This window comes from Urocampus carinirostris, chromosome 6 (genome assembly GCF_059441175.1).
Source record: "Urocampus carinirostris isolate Australia breed hairy pipefish chromosome 6, RoL_Ucar_1.0, whole genome shotgun sequence".
NCBI classification, from domain to species: domain Eukaryota; kingdom Metazoa; phylum Chordata; class Actinopteri; order Syngnathiformes; family Syngnathidae; genus Urocampus; species Urocampus carinirostris.
In genome coordinates this window covers 46,048,865-46,070,506 of record NC_142354.1, presented here as the reverse complement: position 1 = coordinate 46,070,506, position 21,642 = coordinate 46,048,865, and the positions used below count along the sequence as shown (strand labels likewise).

Genomic DNA, 21,642 nt, shown 5'->3' with positions numbered 1-21,642 from the left:
ATGGAGAATTCATCACATCCACTACACAGCATCATCTCCAAACGAAAGAGCAGCTTCAGCGACAGACTGCTGTCACAGTCTTGTTCCGCTGACAGACTGAGGAGATCATTTCTTCCTCATGCCATGAGGCTCTTCAACTCCACCCAGGGGAGTAAAAGCCCACATCAAACCCCACCCCCACATTGCATAGTATCGTATTTTTATGACAGTGTGTATTTTATGTAGCACTATCTAAATACTCTATCAAGACATTACATTGGGTATTTTTGTATTCTTTTACTTTATTTTTAACACAAGGATACTGCTGGAAGGGTGAATTTCCCTACAGGGATGAATAAACTATCTATCCATCTATCTATCTTGTCACTTGTCATGTTTGGAGGAGGCCAAAATAGCTCATGCAAGTTTCAGCTCGGAGAATAGAAATCATCGGACCCGGTGAAAAAATGAGAAGGTGGCCTCCGAGACGAACCGCGAACGTCATTGGGCCGATTTCAGAACTGAATGGAAAACCCGTTCTGGCTCACATCTGGAACTTGTCAAAACTCAGCGGAGCGGTAGAGAGAAGGGACGCTGTGCCAAATGCAGAGTCGGCGGCAAAATGGAGTCTGTTTCCGTTTAGCGCGTTTCTCAAAAGCTCAACAGTTGAAAGGAATGGCTGGCGGATTCCAAGCTCACTAAAATGGAGTTCCTGCAGCTATAAGCAGACTTTTTAAGACTCTTCCAATGCCTTCGGCTACGTTCATCAAGCATTTTGATCAGGATGCAGGAAAAAAAAAATCTGTTCAGTTCAAACAAATATAAATCTCAAACACCTTTTTCATGGCCAAATTCAAGCACTTTCCAGACAAGTTCAAAGACATTTGTCCAAATTCTCCAGTACAGTACCTGGGAAACTTGATCTCTTAACCCACAGGTGTCAAACAGGCGGCCGGCGGGTCGGATCAGGCCCGCTAAGGGATTGAATCCGGCCCACGAGACAACACTCAGAGAAGAGCAAGAGAAAAACAAGCTGCAGGTTGAAATATGTCAACTTGATGTTGCCAAAGCCAGGTGCCTCCAACAAAGACACTGTACTTGGATTTCTTTCTCTCTCTCTCTCTCTCGCTCTCCCCCTCTTTTTCACCCCTCTCTGTCTCTGTCGCTTTCACTCTCCGTCTCTTTTTCCTTTGTTGCTCTTTGTCTCTTTCTCTCTCTATGCCTTTTTAACTTATTTCGCTCCAACTTCCTTTTTTCCTTTTCTCTCTTTTCTCTTTCTCTCTTCCTACCCTTCACGCTTTCTTTTCTCTTTTCTCTCCTTCTGTCTTTCTATTTCTCCTTGGATTTCTTTCTTCCGCTCCCTTTCTTTCCTCCTCTTTCACGACTTCTCTTTTTATCTCTTTTGTTTCTCATGCTCTCTCCATCTCTCTCTTTCTGTGGCCCCGAGTTCAAATGAGTTTGACACCCCTGCCTTAACCAATGCTCTTGAGTATGAGGCAAAGATGCTTCACATGACAACGGCGTGCAAACTCATGCGAGCTGCCGTTTCTTCACAAGGGAAGAAGAAATGCAATGGCAAAGCAAAGCCACCAGATCGGGCATGTCGGCGTCTTTATTAAGCAGACATGATTTATTTTTCGTCATTTATTGCGTGGTCATTTGATTTAGACTCCTGGGAAACATGGCAACTATTTCCAGTGTTTACAAGCACTCCAAACAAAATTCAAACACTTTCTAAACCTTGAAAACACAACATTTTCAAGCATTTCAAGTACCAGTGCGTACCCCGTTTTTAAAGTCTTCGCATTTTTACGACTTTAGCAAAATGGATTTAAGGATAATGGATTTTAATGCCAATGAAGTCCTTTTTGGGACCAATGAATTTAACGCGGCTGAGAAAAGCTTAAGAGAAAAAGGTCCAAATATGAGCTGCAGTTTTAAAGAAAGCCAGACAGCACCCCAAAAGGAACTGTAGCTGTATTTCATCTCTCTCTCTCTTTTTGTATTCCTATTTCTCTCTTTGTCACTTTCTTTCTCTCTCCCTCTATCTCCTGTTTTCTCTCTTCTTCCTCCCTTTGTCTTCTTCACTCTCTCTCTCTTATTTTTTTCTCTTTCTCCATTTCACTCTCTCTTTTACTCTTTCTCTTCATTTTTCTGTCTTTCTCTCTCTCCCTCCATTGCATTTTCTCTCATCTTTTCCCCTTTGTCCTATTCACTCTCTCTTACTTTTTTCTTTATTTTCCTTTTTCTCCCTTTCATTCTCTTTTACTCGCTTTCTCTCTCTACCTGCTTCTCTTTAACCTACTCGTCCGGCCCCAGCGCAAGTTGTTTTTCCCTTCCGCGTGGCCCTCCAGCTAAAACGAGTCTGACACCCCTCCTGTACCCTATCGATACGGTTCTGTGTCTTCCGTTTATGTCGTGCGCTACTCTAGTCGGGCCGGATCGAGACCTAAAAACAGCGCCATCTTGAGAGATGCAGGGAAAATCGGCGGAATATTCTCCGAAAAATGACTTAAGCCGTCGCGAGAGGGAACGCGTTCGACACGGTGGCTCGTCTCTCGTCGTTTGGCGGTTCGGAAAGCATGCTTTTGCCCGCCCGCGTCCTATTTTCTCTTATCGCCGGCAAGCACACATTGAAGAGGAGGTAACGCAGAGTTCTTTTTCTTCAGCACGAGCCTCTCGACCAGCAGTCTGGCATTAGAAGGGATGCTAAACTGGCTAAGGGCAAAAATCAGCCGGAATATCGTCGCAAAACCGTAGAGCCCAAGGACACGGCCACCCCGCGTAACATTTTCACTTTTTTTTTTCCAGCATTTTTGCCACCGTGCCACTCAAAAGCAAATGATACAATTCAAACTAGATCGTTGCCTGCTATTGGTTTTATCTGTCATGATTGCCGATTGAGAGCAACTGCAAGGGCTGAATTGGCGCCAACGGCCCGGACAGCTGATTGGCTGACACTCTCTTTTTGAACCCCCGGCTTCCAAGAGGAAGCCGTCAGATCCTTATGCGAAATGGTTGCCTTCAGCTCAGTAAGCCTTTTCCTCCGACTCCGTTCCTGCTCTGCTTTTTTCTGCCTGATCTTTGTTGCCGACCTGTTTCCGGATCTGACTTCGCCCCGTTCTGCCTGCCTGTTACCTGACCTGTTTTGTCCTGCCTGCCTCCTGCTACCGACCTCGTTTACGAACTCGACACCGCCTTTGATCTCCAGCCCCGGCCAACGACTTGCTATTCCCGCCTGTCTCCGATCCTCCTCGATCGTCACGGAAGTGCCACTTCCGCGTTCCCGCCACCTGCTACCCGTGTTCGTCAATCCGCGGATCGTGGAAGCCACCCCTACTCTCCCTCTTTATCAATAAAAACTGAGAAAACGAGCGCTATTGGGTCCCGTCTCCGTTCCTGGTTCGTGACAGTATCAAATGCTCCAATATCGTTTACTGATGCGGGGCACCCGAGTCTGCTCCATTGGCGCCAACAGTCGCGGACGCCGATTGGCTGCTTCCTCTTTTTTAAAGCCCCGCTTTCCTCTCAACATTTGTCGGATCATCTGTGAACTTACGCTACACGCTAGGCAAACTTTTGTGGCTCCTGACTCTGTCGTGCCCTGTTCTCCGTCTGATGCCGACCTTTTTCTGAACCCGTTTACGTTTTTGCCCCTTTGCCCCGGCCATTGACCTGTTTTTACTCGCTTTCAACACTGCCTTCACTTGACATGGAAGTGCCACTTCCCCGTTCCCAGCGATCTGCTACCCGTGACCGACGATCCCCGGATGATGGGCGCAAGCTCTTTCCTTCTTCTAAATAAAGCTGAGTAAAACGAACGCAATTGGGTCCCGTCTCCGTTCCTGGTCCGTGACAATATTGGTTGAAATCCCTCCCACAATGCCTTTCTCTTCATTCAATTCAGAATCTTTTGTGCTTCGTAAAGACAGATGCTTTTTTTTTCCTACTGTATTTTCATTGAGGCTAAAGAAAAGAAGTCAAACGATGATAACCACGGACACAAATGGGACGGTATGAATCTTTGCAAGTTTTAAATACAGTTTTCATTTGAATTCGCTATCGTTATCCCTCTCTGCATCCACCTGCTACTCCAACGTTCCAGCTCAAGTCATGTCACACTAAAGGTAAATGAAATCTCATTTTTTTCTTAATCTTATTTCAATGTTATTTAACTCTATGTGCGTATACCACATCTAAATGTTTATATCTGGGATTTGAAACAACTCGGCTACGTGTTTACGTAGATTTCTACCCCCCGCTATTCTGTCGTTTGATTTTGCGATCCCGGGACCCTACTGTACAACATGGCTCGTTGATAAAACTCACTCGTTTTTGGCATTCAGACAGAGAGGAACTTTATGATGAAAAATGGAATCGCAACAAAATATAGTATACGTTGTAAAAGTCTGGATTTCAGTCTGTGAGGCTGATCAAAACAATCGTATCCATTTGGAATCTACAATTTTGGGGTTCAAACGTGCTCTTACCTCTTCGCATGGCCAGCGCCGACCCTCCGCTTAGCCCCTCGCTCCAATTTCCGTCCCTTGGCGGGCGCCCTCGTAGCCGTGCCGGGGAGCTCGCCGCGAGGCTCCGGAGGCCGAAAATCGGCGACTCCCCTCGGCGTCGGGGGCGCCTCCTCCGCCCGACTCCCCCAAAAGTAAAGCAGGAGGAAAAGTCCCGCGCAGGCGGCGAGCGCCAACACTTTGCAGCGGATCCGCATGGCGCTGGCGGAGAATCCTTCGGCGGGGAAGCGATCATGCCTTCGCCGTCCCAGCCGCCGCCTGGAGCATTTTACGGCCGGGGAGCGGTGGGCTGCGCCGCGCTCGGGAATCGAACCTGGGACCGCGACTGACTTTGGGGCTCGCTGTTTCAGGGGCGACGTGGAGTGGGCGGGGCTTCTTCAGCATTACCGTAAATCAGGGGTGTCAAACCCATTTGAACTCGGGGGCCACACGATAGAACAAACATTCTGTCGGGGGCCGGACTAGTAGATTCAAGAGAAAGAAAAAGAGGGATAGAGAAATAAGAGAAAGAGGAGAGAGGGCAGGACAAAGAAAGAGAGAGGGAGAGAGCGTGAGAAACAAAAGAGATCAAAAGTCGTGAGAGAGGGGGAAACAAAAGGCAGAGAAAGAAAGAAATCCAAAGAGAAATAGAAAGACAGAAGGAGCGAAAAGAGAAAAGAAAGCGCAAAGGGTCGGAAGAGAGAAAGAGAAAAGAGAGAAAAGGAAAAAGGAAGTTAGAGCAAAAGAAGTTAAAAAGATGCAGAGAGAGAAAGAGACAAAGAGCATCAAAGGGAGAGATAAAGAGAGACAGAGAGTGAAAGAGACAGACAGAGTGGGAGAAAAGGGGTGGAAAAGAGAGAGAGAGAGAAAGAGAGAGCGAGAGAAATAAATACAAGTACAGTGTCTTTGTTTGAAGCACCTGGCTTTGGCAACATCAAGTGGACATATTTCAACCCGCAGCTTGTTTTTCTCTTGCGCTTCTCTGAGTGTTGTCTCGCGGGCCGGATTCAATCCCTTAGCGGTCCTGATCTGGCCTGCGGGCCGCCTGTTTGACTCCTGTGCCGTAAATAATGGAGTGATGGGGGCAGCACTGCGGCGCAGTGGTTAGCGCGTGTGCGGCACAGTTCTTAGGTCATGAGATCGAACCTCCTGTGTAGAGTTTGTGTGTTCTCCCTGTGCTTGCGTGGGTTACCTCCGGGCACTCCGGTTTCTTCCCACATTCCAAAAACATGCATGTCAGGTTCATTGTCCCTAGGTGGGAATGAGCGAGCGAATTGTCTGTCTCTATGTTGGCAATCAGTTGAGGGTGTCCCCTGCCCACTGCCCGAAGATGGCTGGGATGGGCTCCAGCACCCCCGTGACCCTACTGAGGATAAGCGGTGCAGATAATGGCTGGATGGATGTAGTGATGGCTGGAAAAAAACATGCTTCATTCCAGTTGGATTTGAGTCCAGGGGGCCACCTCAGGTGGAGAGATTTGGGGTGCTGAGCCCCTCAGGCAACACAAATCTTCAAAATAGAATGTCTAATACATATAATGTATGAAATACAAAATATAGTCCTAGTCATAAAAAATGTGTTTTTTGGTCCCAGCTGTGTCCTCGTTGTCCCTTTTTGCGTCTTCAGTAAAAAAATAATAATAGAAAACTAAATATCAAACCCAGTGCTTATAAACAGGGTCTAGATGCTATGCCATATTATCACTTGAATTATATAGTGATTTTTTTTTACCAGGACGCACTCAATAATTCATACTGTGTGGATACATTTATTACTGCGTCTTAGGTATTACTTTGTATATAATTCTTTTTAAAAATCCGTTTAAGAACAGTCGTATTTTTTTTAGAAGTTTTTGGGTGGAAAAATCAAATGAATTGAATACATTCAAAACACTCTTTTATCGGTTTGTAAAAGATCTTGTTGAACATTCACACGGTTCATTACGGTCAAAGATGGCCGCTGCCTGAGAATACCGCGCGTGAGCTTATTTTCCTGGTGAGTTTTCACTTTTCAGTTCGAAAAAATCTACACTTTTTTAGAATTCGCTTTAGCTGCTTATGGGTCTAAAGAATGATAAATAGGTAGGGAATTCGTCTTTAATTGGGACTGCCGTGTTCCAAAGAACGTTAACGTGCTTGTGGTAAAGGAAAGTGGATACGTTTTATTGTTTTGAACGGTATTTGGTCGATTCCTCTCCAATTTCCTCGAAATCTCTTGCATTCTATCATATTTCACGGTCAATGCGTTCATTTAGCACCCTTGATAAGTGAAGTTTCGACAAGTAAGAAGCACGATACTGGTTTCTCATTGCGTTACTCGAATAATCTGTTTTACATGTGGGCAGTTTCTCCTCATCCGTAATATGTTGATGGTGCAAAGCACTCTGGGACTTGTAGTACTGCAATCGATGACACGCACTTACTCTGGTTTTATTGACTAAAACAAGCATCGTGTGTATTGGTTGTTGTCTTTTTGCGACATTAACTGATTTTCTACCCACTTTGCGAACAATGTTTTCTACGTTGTCACCAATTACATTAATACTACAGTAAGACCTCGGTTATCGCGGTTAGTGGGGACCAAAACCACCCGTGATAAGTGAAAATCCGCGAAGTAGCGGTGCACCTTCAAAAAAAAATAAAAAAATCTCATCTCATTATCTGCACCGCTTATCCTTATTAGGGTGACGCCGCGTCCGCCGAACTCGCTCCGTCGCACGGCCCGGGAGTGACCTCCGCTGACTTGTATTCGATCGTATAAAATCCTTTATAGTCAAATGTATAAAATCCTTCAACTTGAACAGAGTGAAGTGGAAAACCTTACAAAGTCCTGCGGTGGTCCCGGCGGGTGCAAGTCCTGGTCCGGGTCTGAGCAGAATCCTCGCCATGATCACCCCCGCCTTCGACCTGAGTCAGGACCCGGACTTCCTGATCCTCACGGCCCGAGTGCCCTACACCAGAACGTCCGAGTTCGATCTCTACATCCAGGGCACGGACGTCAAGTTCTTCGCCAAACCTTACTTCCTTCGGTGCCTATTTGTTTTCCAAACATTTCCAACAAAAGCGCCTTTGAGTGGCTGACATGCTCCCTCTTTGATTTCTAGGTTGGCGCTTCCAGGAAGGGTCGTAGAAGACGGAAGAGAAACAGCCACTTTCGATATTGATCGAGGTATGTCGTCGCAATAAATAAAAAACCTCTTGTGCCATCTACAGGAGAGTCCCAGAATACCACATGAATCTGCTCTAAAGTGAGACTGCCCTTTAGCGGGGGCTCAAATAACAGAATGCTATATAGGAGGTACTACTTAAGCATAATGTACATTTATTTGATTAAATACATTCTAAATGATTGTACATGCATAGGAAAAATTGTATTTACCGTTAGTGTGACGTGAATTGCGCTGGTACTGTGGAGTAGCGGATGGATGCTGAAGGGGGTTTAGACAGTGAGCACTTGAGCAGGGCACCACAAAATGCACTTTGTGCAAAAATAATCTATCAATTATGAACATTTATGACGGGCCATGAAAATATTTGAGGTTGCGTTTCCCAGTGGTAAATTGTAACAGGAAGAACTTCTTGAAACTGAACGTAAGCTAGATCGAACCATTTTTACCCATCACCATCACATTGAAAGGTTTGTCACTAAATAGTTACGCGTGGATTGTTCAAATCCACAAATATATTGGCGATTTACTCAAGATCTAAAAAACGTATGTCTTGATACATTAACCCATCCATCCATTATCTGCAGCGTTTATCCTCAGTAGGGTCACGGGGGTGCTGGAGCCCATCCCAGCTATCTTCGGGCGGTGGACAGGGGACAATTGGTCTTGAAAGTGCTTAAAAAGTGCCATGAAAAAAGAATACAAACCCTGTTTAAGGCTTATGTTCACTTGAACTTGAGCTCTCAACTGCTCCCAAATCCTGATTGCGTGACCTGCTTAATGTTTCAAAAGCAACCGATTTTGCGATCTGACGTCGGTCCAAATGAATGCCGGAATTTTCCCGTAAAAACTCCCGTCCTTGCGCAGGTGTGTTCACGGTCCGGATCCCCAAAGAGACGTCCGGCCAGCACTTTGAGGGCTTGCAGATGCTGACGAATCTCCTGGCCCCCAGGGGCTCCCGCTCGGCCAAGCCTCTCCTGGAAGAAATCGGTAAGACGCACCGGCAGTGGGAGGCAAGTGGAGAACATTGCAGTGAACGGATGATTTTATTTTTATTTTGAAAAGACGGCGGTGAGACGACGGGGAACGCCGAGGACGAAGATGAGGAGGATCTGGACTGGCAGATAGAACAGGAAGTCTACGTCGAGAATGCCAAAGAGGATCTGCAGAAGTACGGCTTTGCCAACCAGAGGTCCGGCGTCTTTACCAGATTACAGGTTAGAGAAACGATTGAAACAATTGTACAGAATTTGAAACCTGATCACTCTCTGCCGCCATTTGCCGGCTTGTGTCACCATTGCAGCCTCAGTCGGCTCATCCGTGATGCACGTGCAAGTATGTACATTTCTTAGACGTGCTTATATAAACTCCTCTTTCTCTGGGTTGATGTTTGGACTATTCCAGGGTTCCCGCAGATCCTTGATGAGTCTTAAAAGGCGTTGAATTAATTGTTCTAAGAATATAATTGGTCATAGAATGTCTTCAATCCAATTTTTAGTAACATTTATAAATTGTTTTCTTATTAATTCACCGATTTACTTTGGCGGCAACATCGTGTGACCACAACAGTGGAACTATCAAAAGGGTAATGTGCTTTCAGTCGGGCTTTTTCAAAGGAGAGGCGTGCCTTGGGTCTATTCACAATACATAGAAACTTGGGACAGAGACGTTTACTTTGAACCATGCCTGGAAAGGGGACACTTAATGAGGATTGGCGGTCCGACCAACGTTTTTGCCATGGCTAAAAGTTGTGGCTGGTAATGTGTATGAGAAATATTTGTTTTTTTGTTTCAATCGTGTTTGTTTGGGTTTTTTTTTTGTCAGCTAGGTCTTAAATTTGATTTCAAAAGGCATTAAAAAAGTCTTAAGTTTAACTTGCTTAAGCTGTAGGAACCCATGTAGTAGAAGCAGGCCTTTCTTACTCTCACCATTTTCGTTCTTCACCGAGCATGATGTCTCTCTCCAGCATCCCCCCAGCCACAATTCCTCAAAACTGATGTTTTCTGGACATACAAAATGCAAGCTAGCCAGATGCCATAGAGCAGGGGTGGCGAACACGCGGCTCTAGAGCCGCATGTGGCTCTTGGCCAATAAGAATGCGGCTCTTTGCCTCATCATATTTTCTATATATTGTGACTCTTTGTCTCGTTTCATGTTTAGTTTTTCCCCTCTTAAAACACACTTGAATCCATCAGTTGATAATAAATAATATTTTGAAATCATTTTGGCAGATTTGTTGTTTTTATGCTGCTCCAGAAACATAACTGACTGCCAATCATCTGCGTAGGTTATGTCTAATTCTGGTCAGTGTATGGTGTGGCTCTTTGCTTCTCTTGGTTAAAAATTTCAGCTCTTTGTGTCACATTTGTTCGCCACGCCTGATACAGAGGCTTACCGGGACTGATCGGCAGAAAAACAAGATGCTGGCCGACCGAAAACATGCTGTAAGGAGCCAGGATAACCGCGAGCTAACAACAACAAAATTTACCACGGAAACGAACACGAAAAAAACAATGAGCACGGCAGGCTTGCCAGGTGGCCGACTGCTTACGGGGCTAACCTAAACCAAACAAAACTGGAAGCCTTCGGAAGCCCGCACGTTAACGGGAAGCTATGCCTATTCGATGATTCTACAATGGCCGTCTGTTTTTTAACGGGACGCGCCATTCTTATGAAGCCTTGTTGCCATCCGGTGACGTCACAGCTCTAGGAGATAGGGGGTCCGACTGTCTACTTTTGAGACATTTGGCGCACGATCATGGGAAGGAACACTACACGTTCTGTGTTTAGTGGGAAAAAAACCAAATGGGTCTTTTTCAATCCCTTTGAGAACTCCTCAAACGACGCGCCCCGGCTTTAGGCCGCAAGTCTCCAACCGACTCGGTTTGTTGTCGGCAGGCAGAACTCGGCGACGTGATCGATGTCAAAAACCCGGACGCCACCACGCTCGCCGATAGGAGGCGAGGGCGACTGGCCGGCGAGGTGACGGACTTTTCTTCCGATCATTACCTGTACGTAACCGAAAATCTCCTTTCCGTCGCGGGCTCCGTCTATTAATTGTATTTTCCCGACAGAGCCGATTTGTTTGAAGACGACGAGATCCAGAGACTGCTCCGCTTCAAATGTTGGTGGACCGAACTTTGTCCTCCACCCGAGCGGGAAGAGGAACCAGGTGAGAAGTTTATTTCCGACATCGACTTGACAGAAGATAAGAAATATGTGGATTGTTTTTCAAACACCGCTGGTTCAAAGTAAGGAAGGCCGGTCGCATTTTTTCATGTCTGCCGATGGTCTCAAATACGACACGTCGGCAAGAAACGAGGAAATGATCATTTAGACCAGGGGCGGCAACCTGTGGCACGCGTGCCAGCAGTGGCACGCGTGCCAGCAGTGGCACGCGTGCCAGCAGTGGCACGCGAGGGGTTGTACCAGGAGTCTGAAACTCGATTATACAGAGGGCCCGAACTCAAACCACACCTTTGGTCGCGGGCAGAACAGGATAAATGTTTATTAAATACACTTTCCTTTAAAAAAATAAATAAATAAATAAATATGAATTTAAAACAGTCAGGAATATGTTTCCAGAATAAACAAACTTAAACATCAAATGAATTAAAAATCGTCGCTCTCCATAAAAATATCTCCTGTCAACACTATAAAAATGAAAATGTGAAAATACGGAAAATATAAATACAATTTGTGCTTTTCACTTTGGGAATTTGCTTTAGTGAAAAACCTCTTCATATTCTTCAATTTTCTGTATCTTTTCTCTGGATTCAAGGTTTTTCAGCTTACTCTGAAGTTTTTTCTTGTAGTGCCGTTTGACATGAAATTCCTTCATTCCAGCCACAAAATCTCCACAAACAAGACACACGTGTTTCACATCATTTTCTCGGCCAATGTGGTTTTTAGTATCCCAGTATAATTTGAAAGTCATCAGGGTTTCATAGACCCCGGGCCATTATAGTAGATGTATATAAAAGGATTTCACAGGCCAGATGTGGCCCGCGGGCCGTGAGTTTGACACCTGTGGGTTATACAGTGGCACGCAAGTGCATGGCCATATAATAATACTTTTTTTTTTTTTTAAATGTGCATTTTTACCTGAAATTTAGATATTTTCAGTCGCGCGCCGTGTTATTTAGAGGCTTTACGGTAGCGCCCCTCCTCCTCAGCGCCGTGTGTCTGCGCAGCGCAGAGGAAAGATCCATGTTTTTACCCAACCACAGAAACACCAGAGCGCGATAAATGAATGAATCACGACAGCTCCTCCAGCGAAAAAATCTAGACTTTTCCAACCCGTGTGGACTGGGGCTTCGTGCAAACAAAATGACAGGTTGCTTCCTGATTTACAAGTGAATTTGAAAGTGGCACTCCACACCACAAAGGTTGCTGAGCCCTGATTTAGACCTATCCGTTTGCATTTATCAATTGATACAAATGCATAATCTATGGTTTATGGTTAGTTGGTTTTAAGACAGAAATAACTGACGAGGTCTGTCAAATATGATATTGTCATTTCCAGACTCTCGCGCGCACCTGATTATAAGCCTCAACCAAGACATTTTTAAAGGAAAAAAACATTTTGTACATACCTAAACCGCATGTGCCCACATTGAAATAACAAATATCCTTTCCAACCAGCGCCTGTGATGTGGCAATAACGCAACTGCAACATGGTAGCACAGCACTAACAGGGCCAGTTTCAAAAAAATATCGCTGAGGCAGTGACGGTCCTCCCTTGAGATCCAGAATATTCTGTCAGCTATCTGCTCTCTGTGTGGTCACCCAGTCTTCAAGAATATGTTCCAGTTCGGGCCACCTGCTTCTATTACCTACAAAAGCTTTTTTCGTCTTTCTACATCGCTTCCGTTCTTACCGCGTCTCACCGTCGATTTATGCCAAGTTTAAGTTCGGCGGCTTCGTTTCCTTCGTCATCGGCCAGCTCCATTTTTTTCCGACTCGAGAGCGTGCATTTCTTCTTGCATTTTCCATGACGAGGGTCTATTCATCCTAATGTTATTCATGCACATTCAACTTGCGTCTTCCTCCACACATATATTCCACCTGTCTTACTCTGACCTTTACTGCTTGGGCGCTCCCTAGCGGCCGTTAGAAAAAATGCATCAATTGGCCGCATCATTGCATAAGCGGCAGGTTTGAAAGCCTGTGACAAAAGTTGCAGTTTGTACTCCGGAAATCACGGAATATGTGTACGAAAGGGAAAGTTCAGAAAGTTTTTTTTTTATGTGTGTGTGTGTGAAATGTCATAACTGTCTTGATAAATATAATGAAGTGATGATTAATTTTCTTTTTCAAAAGTACAGAAGAAATGGAGCCAGCTATTTTAACAATTGATTCTGATTGCATTACACATTAAAGGGACATGGTATATTACATGGCACCTACGGATGATAAAAAGAAAACCTTCATTCATTTAAAACACTTTTCAAATAATAAGCAAAAATAAATTAACTATCATATAGACATTTCTTTTTACAAACTCGAAAGAAATTACAATTTATTTTACATAACATGAGCCTCGCCTAATTGCAGCTAACAGCGGGCTTTACCGTTACAGAAGCTAGCTATCGCAACGTGCCAACATTCGACTCCATGAGTCGTTCTCTGATCGTATGCGAGAAAAGCGGCCGATCGGCATTGACGCTCACCAAATTTGCTCAGCCTTGGCCTTCAGCAGCGAGGAGAAAGAGCAGCTGCGCAAATTCAGCAACCGATCCTACCTCCTAGACAAGACACAGCGTCGCCAAGCCTTCCTGGGCCTGCTGGACATCCTGCTCGCTTACTGCTACGACCTGCGCGCCACGGACGGCGAGCACAACGTAAGTCCGGGAACATTTGCGCTTCTGTCCTCCGATACAGCAGGTGGCGCTCTTCTTTCCCCTTCTTTGCAGGAATACATTAGTAGCCGGGGCGGCAGTGGCTCGGGAGGTAGAGCGCTCGTCTTGGGATCAAGAGATCTCAGTTCGAATCCCGGCTCCTCCGTGTTGCAGGTCAAAGTGTCCTTGGGTAAGACACTGAACCCCTAATGCCCCCAATAAGCAGGTTAGTGCCCTACATGGCATAAATGCAGATCATTTCATAGCCATAGCTTCCTCAATATCTCTTTCCTTTTCTCTCTGGCTAAGCCCCGCCCCCTTTACTCACTGGAATGGATTGCGATAAGAGCGCTAGGAGACATTTGGCAGGCGGCAATTGATACGCACTTGGGCCCACAGAGATCGCATATCAGCTCAAAGTCACCAAAAGTGCCTGTACTATGCATTTGGGGGTTGTATTTATGATTTTGTTGCTGAGAAGGTTCATGAAAAATGTAAAGGTTACGTGATAAAGCGCTTCTCCTCGTCATCACCATCTTAAACAACAAGCTATTGATTACCTTCAACTCAATAACCCGACTCCACGTGACTTGTTAACTAGGTTTCGTTATTGCTACTAGCTTTTTTTTCAATCCTAACTATGTATGAAGCTTTGTGTTAGCTACTCACACATGAATACCAGGATACCTTGTATCAGATGTGCATGTACCCTATGCACACCGTTGGACCATTTTAAAGTTTAAAATGAAAGAAAAACTAACAAACTGCAAGTTGGATGACATTTTTGATTTAAAGATAAAGATTAAAAAAAAAATCTCTTTTTTTTAAATGTATTTTTATTGCACGGCAGAAAAGAATTGTAGCACAATATTCTCCTTTTCTCTGTCAGTCCTGTATTCTGTTGCCTTGGAAACGGTGGTACGAGTGCCATTGCAACAGTCCGTATGATCATAATATTGAATCTGTGACTCAAACAGCAACTCATGCCTTTCTCTTGTCTTGACTTCCTGTCTACTACTTTTTTTTTTGCAAGTCAATCAAGTAGATGTTCTCTGGTGTTTCAAAGCCCGAGTACGTCATATTTGACCACTAGATGGCACTGTTGTTTAATGCAAACAAAAACCAGTGCCACATCACGCAACAAGACGAGAGACAAACACTGCAGCTACCTGTTGTTAGGGATTCCACCATGGAATACACATTCCTCAACCTGTGATTTTCTTCTTTTTATATAAAAAATGATGTAGATATAAAATGTCTGCATTCATATAGCGCTTTTCAAGTCAATGAAGAGCTCCCAAAGCGCTTTACCATGTGCTTCACACTTACTCCTTCACACACACACTAATAGGGAGTCAGCCATGCTAGGCGCTGACCTGCTTATTTGGGGCATTAGGGATTCACACTTTGACATATAACACGGAGGAACCGGGAACCGAACCTGCGACCTCCAAGACAAGCGGTCTACCTCCTGAGCTAATGCCGCCCATGTTGTATATTTGCTTAGTTTTGTTTTTGTTTTTTTGTGGAATCATATTTTTATGCACAACTCGGTGGCACTAAATATAACACACTGTCCCTTTAAAGGTGGAGTCGCCATGGACCATCAGAAAATTGAGCGGAACCTTATGTTGGCTAGAGGTATGTTTTCACTTGAAATGACTATCCACGCAATTATTCTTCAAACAATGTCTACATTTTTTGTACTTTTCGAACATTTTATCTTTAAATCAAAGACAAAACCTTTACAAAAAAAACAGAGAGCTGACTTTTCCATGGGGTGTCAAAATGCCACCTTCTGACCGTTCTAAGGAATTGCAGCGATGAAATCATAAATCTGATACTGAAACACAACATAATGGACAATTATCGTCACATAGACGCCCATTATAAACGATACATTTTGAAGAGCTTTTAATGGGGAATCCTGCTGACATTTTACCTGCACCCTGTGCTCTTAAAATTGAAATGACCATGTAGCTCCGCGGTCAATCCCGAGAAATCCTCGCGGAGAAACACGATGGTCCGAGACCTCAAAAGACTATGCAGGATTGCCGGGACAAAAACCGAGAAACATTCTGTCAACAATCTCAAAAGACTCAAACAGGCAAGGAGAACATACTGCTGATCATGAAAACGACCCCGAATTTATATTCTCCACCCTCGGACTATTAACCAAAGTTGATTTTTAAAGGTCCCCACGGGAGCCGACAAATGTTCTTTGTGAGGACTTTGGGGACCGCTTCGGAAGTAGTATGGCTAAAATCAGGTCGTCGGGACGTAAGATCTATAATAGCCGGACCGTCGTTTATACCTGAGGAAACTGTTGACTGTCGCCGCGTGTTCAATGTCCAGGACAGACCGAGTATTTGGACGCAGGAAAAAAAATGGAGCTGGAGAGAAGTCGTTCAGTTGAGGACATTTATTTACAAAATTGATAAAAGTAAAACGGAGCGCACTTTGGACCAATTGATCGGGGTAGCCTCCTCCCACCGAAGGAAGGGGCAGCGTTGTGCATATGCGTCCCCTCGGGGATGTCATCGGGAGATACGGAGTCCATTTCCATTGTTATGCTGACGAAAACCCCTGATGACACACGTCCAAAAGATTGACGTAACCCGTGGAGACGGCTATCTATCTATTTATCTATCCAAACCATGGGTGGCGAACAAGTTTGACTCAAAAAGCCGAAATTTCTAACCGTGAGAGTCAAAGAGCCACACCACGCACTGACGGGCATTAGACGTAACCTACGCAGGTGATTGACAGTCATTTATGTGTTCGGAGCAGCATAAAAAGCACAAATCTGCCAAATTAATTTCAAAACATTATTTATTATTTGTTATTAACTCTGATGGATTCAAGTGTGTTTTAAGAGGGGGAGAAAAACTAAACATGAGGCGAAGAGCCACAGTATATAGAAAATATGATGAGGCAAAGAGCCGCATTCCTATTGGCCAAGGGGCGCATGCGGCTCTAGAGCCGCGTGTTGGCCCCCCTGATCTAGACATTTATCAATCATTTATCCAGACATCCATCTATCTATATACCTAGACATCTATCTCGACATTTATCTATCTATCAAGACATCTTTCTATCTAGACATGCACTATCTAGACATTTAGCTATCTATCTATTTATCTTCATCTTCCCTGGTCATATCCCTCGAGAGGGTTGACCGACAGCAAGACAAACACATACAAAAACAAAGAAATTTAAAAAAGGGTAAAAGGTGACTATAGTGGAGGAAGCGAGGGGACCGGGGATCCTCTCTCCATCTCTACTCCCTACGAGACCGCAGGGCAAAGAAAGGGGGGGCGGGAGACCAAAAGGTCTCGCAAACCCTAGTTATAGGGTCACTGAATGTGAGAGAATGTGGAAGTAAAGCGACTGAGTGGAAGAAAGAGGCGATCGGAAGGATGATGACTAAAAGGAAGGTTGATGTCTTCGCCTTAAGTGTAGCCAGCTAAACATTTTGAGTGCTTGAAAGTGAAAAAAATGTTTAGAAATCACTTCAACGACTCGTGCAATTTTTGTAAAATGCGTAATGGATGTTGCGACCACAAGCGATATAAATGATGGCCAATATCGAGTGGGATGCAAATCTGGAATGGAGTCTCCTTTCACTTGCAATGGCGTCAAAACGAAAGAGTGGCTTCTCCGATGCGATTTGTGTCCTTTTTTTCCTCTGCCAGACGTACGATTCCTTGGCGGAGGTCCAGGTATCCTTCGCCAGACGAGTCCTGTGCTACCCGCTCTACCGACACTTTGCCTTGGCGTCGGCCGCCGCGGACGACGCCGCTGCCGTTTTGCGCTCAGGTAAGGCTTCAAGGACCCTTTCCTCGGTTTGCCGACATTGGGACGTATCCGCCGGGCGGGGCTTAGCCAGGAGGACGGGAATACTCGCGTCGGTCAGAAGACGGAGGAAAAGAAAGCGGTCGCTTAAGGTGGAACAGAAAAAAAACACCCACGCTCTCCTCCTTTCTCTTTCGCCGATCGTTTTTCATTTTGGTCTCTGCATCATCAGTTCTTGCCCCGAGACCATGGTCCAATACAAAGACTGTCAGGTCTTGATGGGGTTCCGTGCCGACGGGGTTTGCGCTATGATTCAAATGAGAGCAGGGCTGCAACTAATGTTGATTTTGATCATCGATGAATCATTCCATCTTTTTATTTTTTACTTTTTTCGATGAATCGGATTTCTTAAAGATATTTCTAATTTCCTCCTTGAAGTTTTGGACAAAAAGAAAAATAGTGCACAAACCAACCGAATATTCGATAAAAAGAAATCATTAAAAAAAGTGTTTGTCAAGAAAAAACAATACATACAAATACTGTATATGCAATATACCTGCAAATATGTAAAATAGTCTTTTCCTAGATAGATAGATAGTTTCTTCATCCCCGTAGGGAAATTCACACTTGCAGCAGTATCCTTGTGTTGAGGAATAAAATGAAAGATATAGAATACAAAAATACCCAATATAACGTGTTAATATAGAGTATTTCAATAGTGCTACGGAAAGTAAATAGGGGAATAGGCAAATGTTGGGGTGGGGTTTCAATGTGGGCGTTTACTCCCCCGGGTGGAGTTAAAGATCCTCATGGCATGAGGAAGAAATGATCTCTGCTCTTCTGTTTGGAGATGATGCTGTGGAGTGGATGTGATGAATTGTCCATGATTGACCGCACCTTATCCAAAGATCTCTCATATTTGGACTTATTCACACAAAAACGATCAAGAAAAGGCAATACGTTTCATGAATCAAACATGTCAACAGACTTTTTAAAATGTTGTCACCAAATTTGTTTTTTGGGGTTAAATCTTTGAACGTTGAACGAAGAATCTGCCCCTTTTGTAGAGTTAAACATGTATTTGTTATTATTTTTCTTTGATTTTTTTTTTTTATTTACTTTGTGACCAAAGTGGTACAACTCTCTTATTTGCATTGATTTCAAGTACTTAGTGGCTCATAAATCACACGATACAACGAATTGACGATCTAGTCAGCTTTTAATCGATGAGTTGTTGCAACCCTAGATGAAAATCTGTGTTTTCTGCGTGTGGTAAAGAAAAACAAAGGTTTTGACTTCACCCTCATAGGAAAAGCCTGCGTCCTGAAATGCCTGCTGGACGTCCACAAAATCTTCCGCGAGAACGAGCCGGCCTACATCCTCAACGATCTCTACATCACCGACTACTGTGTCTGGATACAGAAGATCAAGTAGGTTTCTTGGACTTTGGGGAAAACGGTTTTAAACACGCCCACACTAAAGGTCTACCGATTATTGGGCAGGCCGATTTTTGGGAACCGGACGGGTATCGGTATCAGCGTTTTTTAATATTCAATGGGCTGATTATTCATTCTCAAAAACAGCTAAACTTTTCTTTTCCTCTTTCGGATGCTTCTGAAATTATAATTGAAAGTGCTACTATTATTTAGTAATCTGAGTTGGAACACATAAATGGAAGCTTTTTATTCTTTTGCAATCAAAAGTGTTGCATGGGCATCTTAGCTGGAAAATAGGTGAGACGATAAATTAAAGCCTTACCATTTCAAAATTGATCACGATCTGAAAAATGAAACATTGTATTTGACACATTTTTCTAATGGTAGGTCTTGGAGTTTCCAAAAGTGACCCACTGGAGACGCCTGTTAAAACTTTGCATTCGTGTATTTGACTTTGGCCAATTTTCAGACATTGTGAAAGAGTTGTAAATGTTGGAAGTCAATAATTGATTGTGCACACTTGCGCGTATTACTCGGCCTGAAAATTAGATCCCGGGTTGCGTAGGCGCACGTTCATTTTCAGCTCTGATTTTGATACAGATTGTGAAATTGCGTAAAATATCGTTGGGAATTTAAATGGATAACCAATGTGTCATTCCACATTTGAATAGGTCAGCACTATTGGCTAAAGATGAGGTTGTCACAGGCTAAGGACCTTGAAAAAAAGGTTGCAATTGGTTGAGAGTGGCGGCAATCAAAAGGCCAGAGGCTAACTGCCAGACTGGAAATCATCTGATGAGTCTGTTTATTTTGAAAGGGGAATTATGGAGCGAAACAAAGATTGTCAAACAATGCAGAAATGCTTTTAGGTGGATTTTTTTTTAATCTGTGGGTATTTTGGTGTGTTGTGGAGTCAATATTTTGAATGGTTGGATTCGCTGGACTCTTGTAAATATAACCAGACCATTATGCAGGCAATCCTATAATCAGCCGACTGCTAGAATAGGTTATCGTGTGATATCCCGGCTTTTATGGTTTTGGGTATCTTGTTTCAGAATCATTGTGATAAGTGCGTTTTGAAATGGTCCTTCCCAATGTTATGTGGCATGATTCGTTTTTGCTCCTCAACAGACCGTTAACTGGAATGCAAAGAGCGCGAAGGGATTTTCTAACGGCCGCGGCAACGGGTTCGGCACGTACGGAACCAAAACGTAGACTTGAAAGCGGTGAGGGGGGGTCGCCACATTTTTGCGCAGCAGCCATTGTGTGCAAGCGCACTCCGCTCGGACTCTGAACAGCCATAAAACACTCCGGTGGACCAGGAAGACCATAAAAGTGCAGCTGCATGTGACCACTCAAGATGGCTATTACAAAGGCGAGCACATATTTATTACTGCACCAAAAGAAAACGCGATTGAAGGCTTCGCGGTGTAAAACGCGAGCCTTCTATTTCTAGACGACAGCACCACGGCATACCTACTTTGGAGAATAGTGCCAGATTGCAACACAAACACGTCTTTTCGTGTTTTCATTGGCCGTTGCTGCGGAATTTGGACCAAATTGAATTTGCTTTGGTATCGTTCCCCCAGGATTAAAGGAAACCTCGGTGAAACCTGATGATACGGAAAGAGACGTGTAGCGTATTTGAGAAATAATTTCCACTGCTGTTAAATTCTTATGTAGAAATTGATTTGCAGGTATAAGAGTTGAGTAAGTTGTAAATATTGAATAGAGTACCATCACATCTCCTGTTTTTCTCCGCTTATGCATTATATGACTAATGTTGGCAACTAATTCCTCTAGAACAGGGGTGTCAAACTCATTTTCGTAGGGGGCCACCTACTAGGAAAAAAAACGTCTCGAGGGCCTAAACAAGTAGATTCAAAAGAAGAAGAGAGGGAACAAAAAAGAGCGTGAGACTGAGAGAGTGCAATAGAAAGGGTGAGAAAGAAATAACAAAAAGAGTAAGAAAGAGGAGAGTGAAAAAGCGAGTGAGAAGACCGAGCAAGAGAAATTATTATTGTTATAATTAAATCCAGCTCCAGTTGACTTTTTTTTCTCTTCATCAAGTGGCCATATTTCAAAGTGCTGCTTGTTTTCCTCTTGCGCTTCGCTCAGCGTTGTCGCACGGGGCAGATTAAAACCCCTGGCGGACCCGATCCGTCCCACGGGCTGCATGAGTGACACTGTGCTCTAGAAGGGCGTCGTAAACCTTCCCAGACGTCGCAGCTGTGTTTTACATTTAGCCTGCATGTGCTGTGTATAACAGCGGCTCGCTGTTTTCCTCGGTGCCACCAGGAAACAAAAGCAGAATGAGCTGCACCGTTTTTCAAGATAAAGTCTTTAAAATGGGGCATAAAAGTAGCAGCGGATCGTCTGGAATTTACAAACTTTGCATTACAAACACAAACGACAACACGACAAAAACAAAATGTTTTATTCTATTTTCGGCATCCAACCGAGTGCTTCTCTGCTATTTTTTTTTAGGTCCAAAAAATTGTGGGCGTTGGCATCGGCCCTGCAAAACATCTCGCTGCAGAAAAGAGATTTGGATCTGGACATTGAAGAACTGGAGGAAGCCGCTTCTTTGGTGGTCCGGGAAGAGGCTTGCCAAGATGAGCTGGTCCAGCAAGATGGCGGACTGTCCTCAGATGATGATAGTGAAGATGATGAGGAGGAGGAGGAGGAGGAGGAGGAGGATGATGATGAGGAGGAGCCTGAAGCCCAGGAGGGGAGGTCCAGGGACCCCCAGCCTCAGGTCCACTCAAACATCAACACACCACTCATCCAGGAGATGGAGGAGCTCGTCATCGCTCCAGGAAAGCAGGAAACATCTGTCCAGCAGGATCCGAGCACCTCGTGGTCCGGAGGGAGCAGCGCTGGTGACAAATCTCACAAAAGCGCTACATTTGAACTTTAAA

At 44.3% G+C, this 21,642-nt stretch overlaps 2 protein-coding genes across 5 annotated transcripts in view; one reads left to right on the top strand and one right to left on the bottom strand.

Moving 5' to 3' along the window:
- The window catches only part of gxylt2 (glucoside xylosyltransferase 2), a 16,573-nt gene extending 11,524 nt beyond the window's left edge, over positions 1 to 5,049 (bottom strand). Inside the window, exon 1 of one of the 2 annotated variants that reach the window (XM_088339098.1) lies at positions 4,470 to 5,049. In XM_088339098.1, the coding sequence (XP_088195224.1) occupies positions 4,470 to 4,702 (233 nt within the window). In that variant the 5' untranslated portion in view covers positions 4,703 to 5,049. The remainder of the gene's footprint in view (positions 1 to 4,469) is intronic. The other variant, XM_088339097.1, reaches the window with a different exon arrangement.
- Positions 4,664 to 21,642, top strand: shq1 (SHQ1, H/ACA ribonucleoprotein assembly factor). 3 transcript variants are annotated; one of them, XM_088339093.1, is made up of 12 exons: positions 4,664 to 4,789; positions 7,288 to 7,512; positions 7,588 to 7,652; positions 8,518 to 8,640; positions 8,716 to 8,867; positions 10,549 to 10,661; positions 10,725 to 10,822; positions 13,336 to 13,493; positions 15,078 to 15,131; positions 17,186 to 17,309; positions 18,595 to 18,715; positions 21,209 to 21,642. In XM_088339093.1, exons 1-12 carry the CDS (start codon positions 4,701 to 4,703, stop codon positions 21,639 to 21,641), a joined length of 1,755 nt encoding a protein of 584 aa, XP_088195219.1. In that variant the 5' UTR covers positions 4,664 to 4,700; the 3' UTR covers position 21,642. The 3 variants fall into 3 exon arrangements, with proteins under 3 accessions (XP_088195219.1, XP_088195222.1, XP_088195221.1); XM_088339096.1 differs by lacking the exon at positions 4,664 to 4,789 and adding an exon at positions 6,415 to 6,479; XM_088339095.1 differs by lacking the exon at positions 4,664 to 4,789 and adding an exon at positions 6,520 to 6,565.

Coding starts and splice junctions, on each gene's coding strand:
- shq1 (XM_088339093.1), top strand. CDS start 4,701: ATGGCGCTGGCGGAGAATCCTTCGGCGGGGAAGCGATCATGCCTTCGC. Junction 10,662..10,724: donor TTTTCTTCCGATCATTACCT/GTACGTAACCGA, acceptor TTTTCCCGACAG/AGCCGATTTGTTTGAAGACG. Junction 10,823..13,335: donor CGAGCGGGAAGAGGAACCAG/GTGAGAAGTTTA, acceptor AAATTTGCTCAG/CCTTGGCCTTCAGCAGCGAG.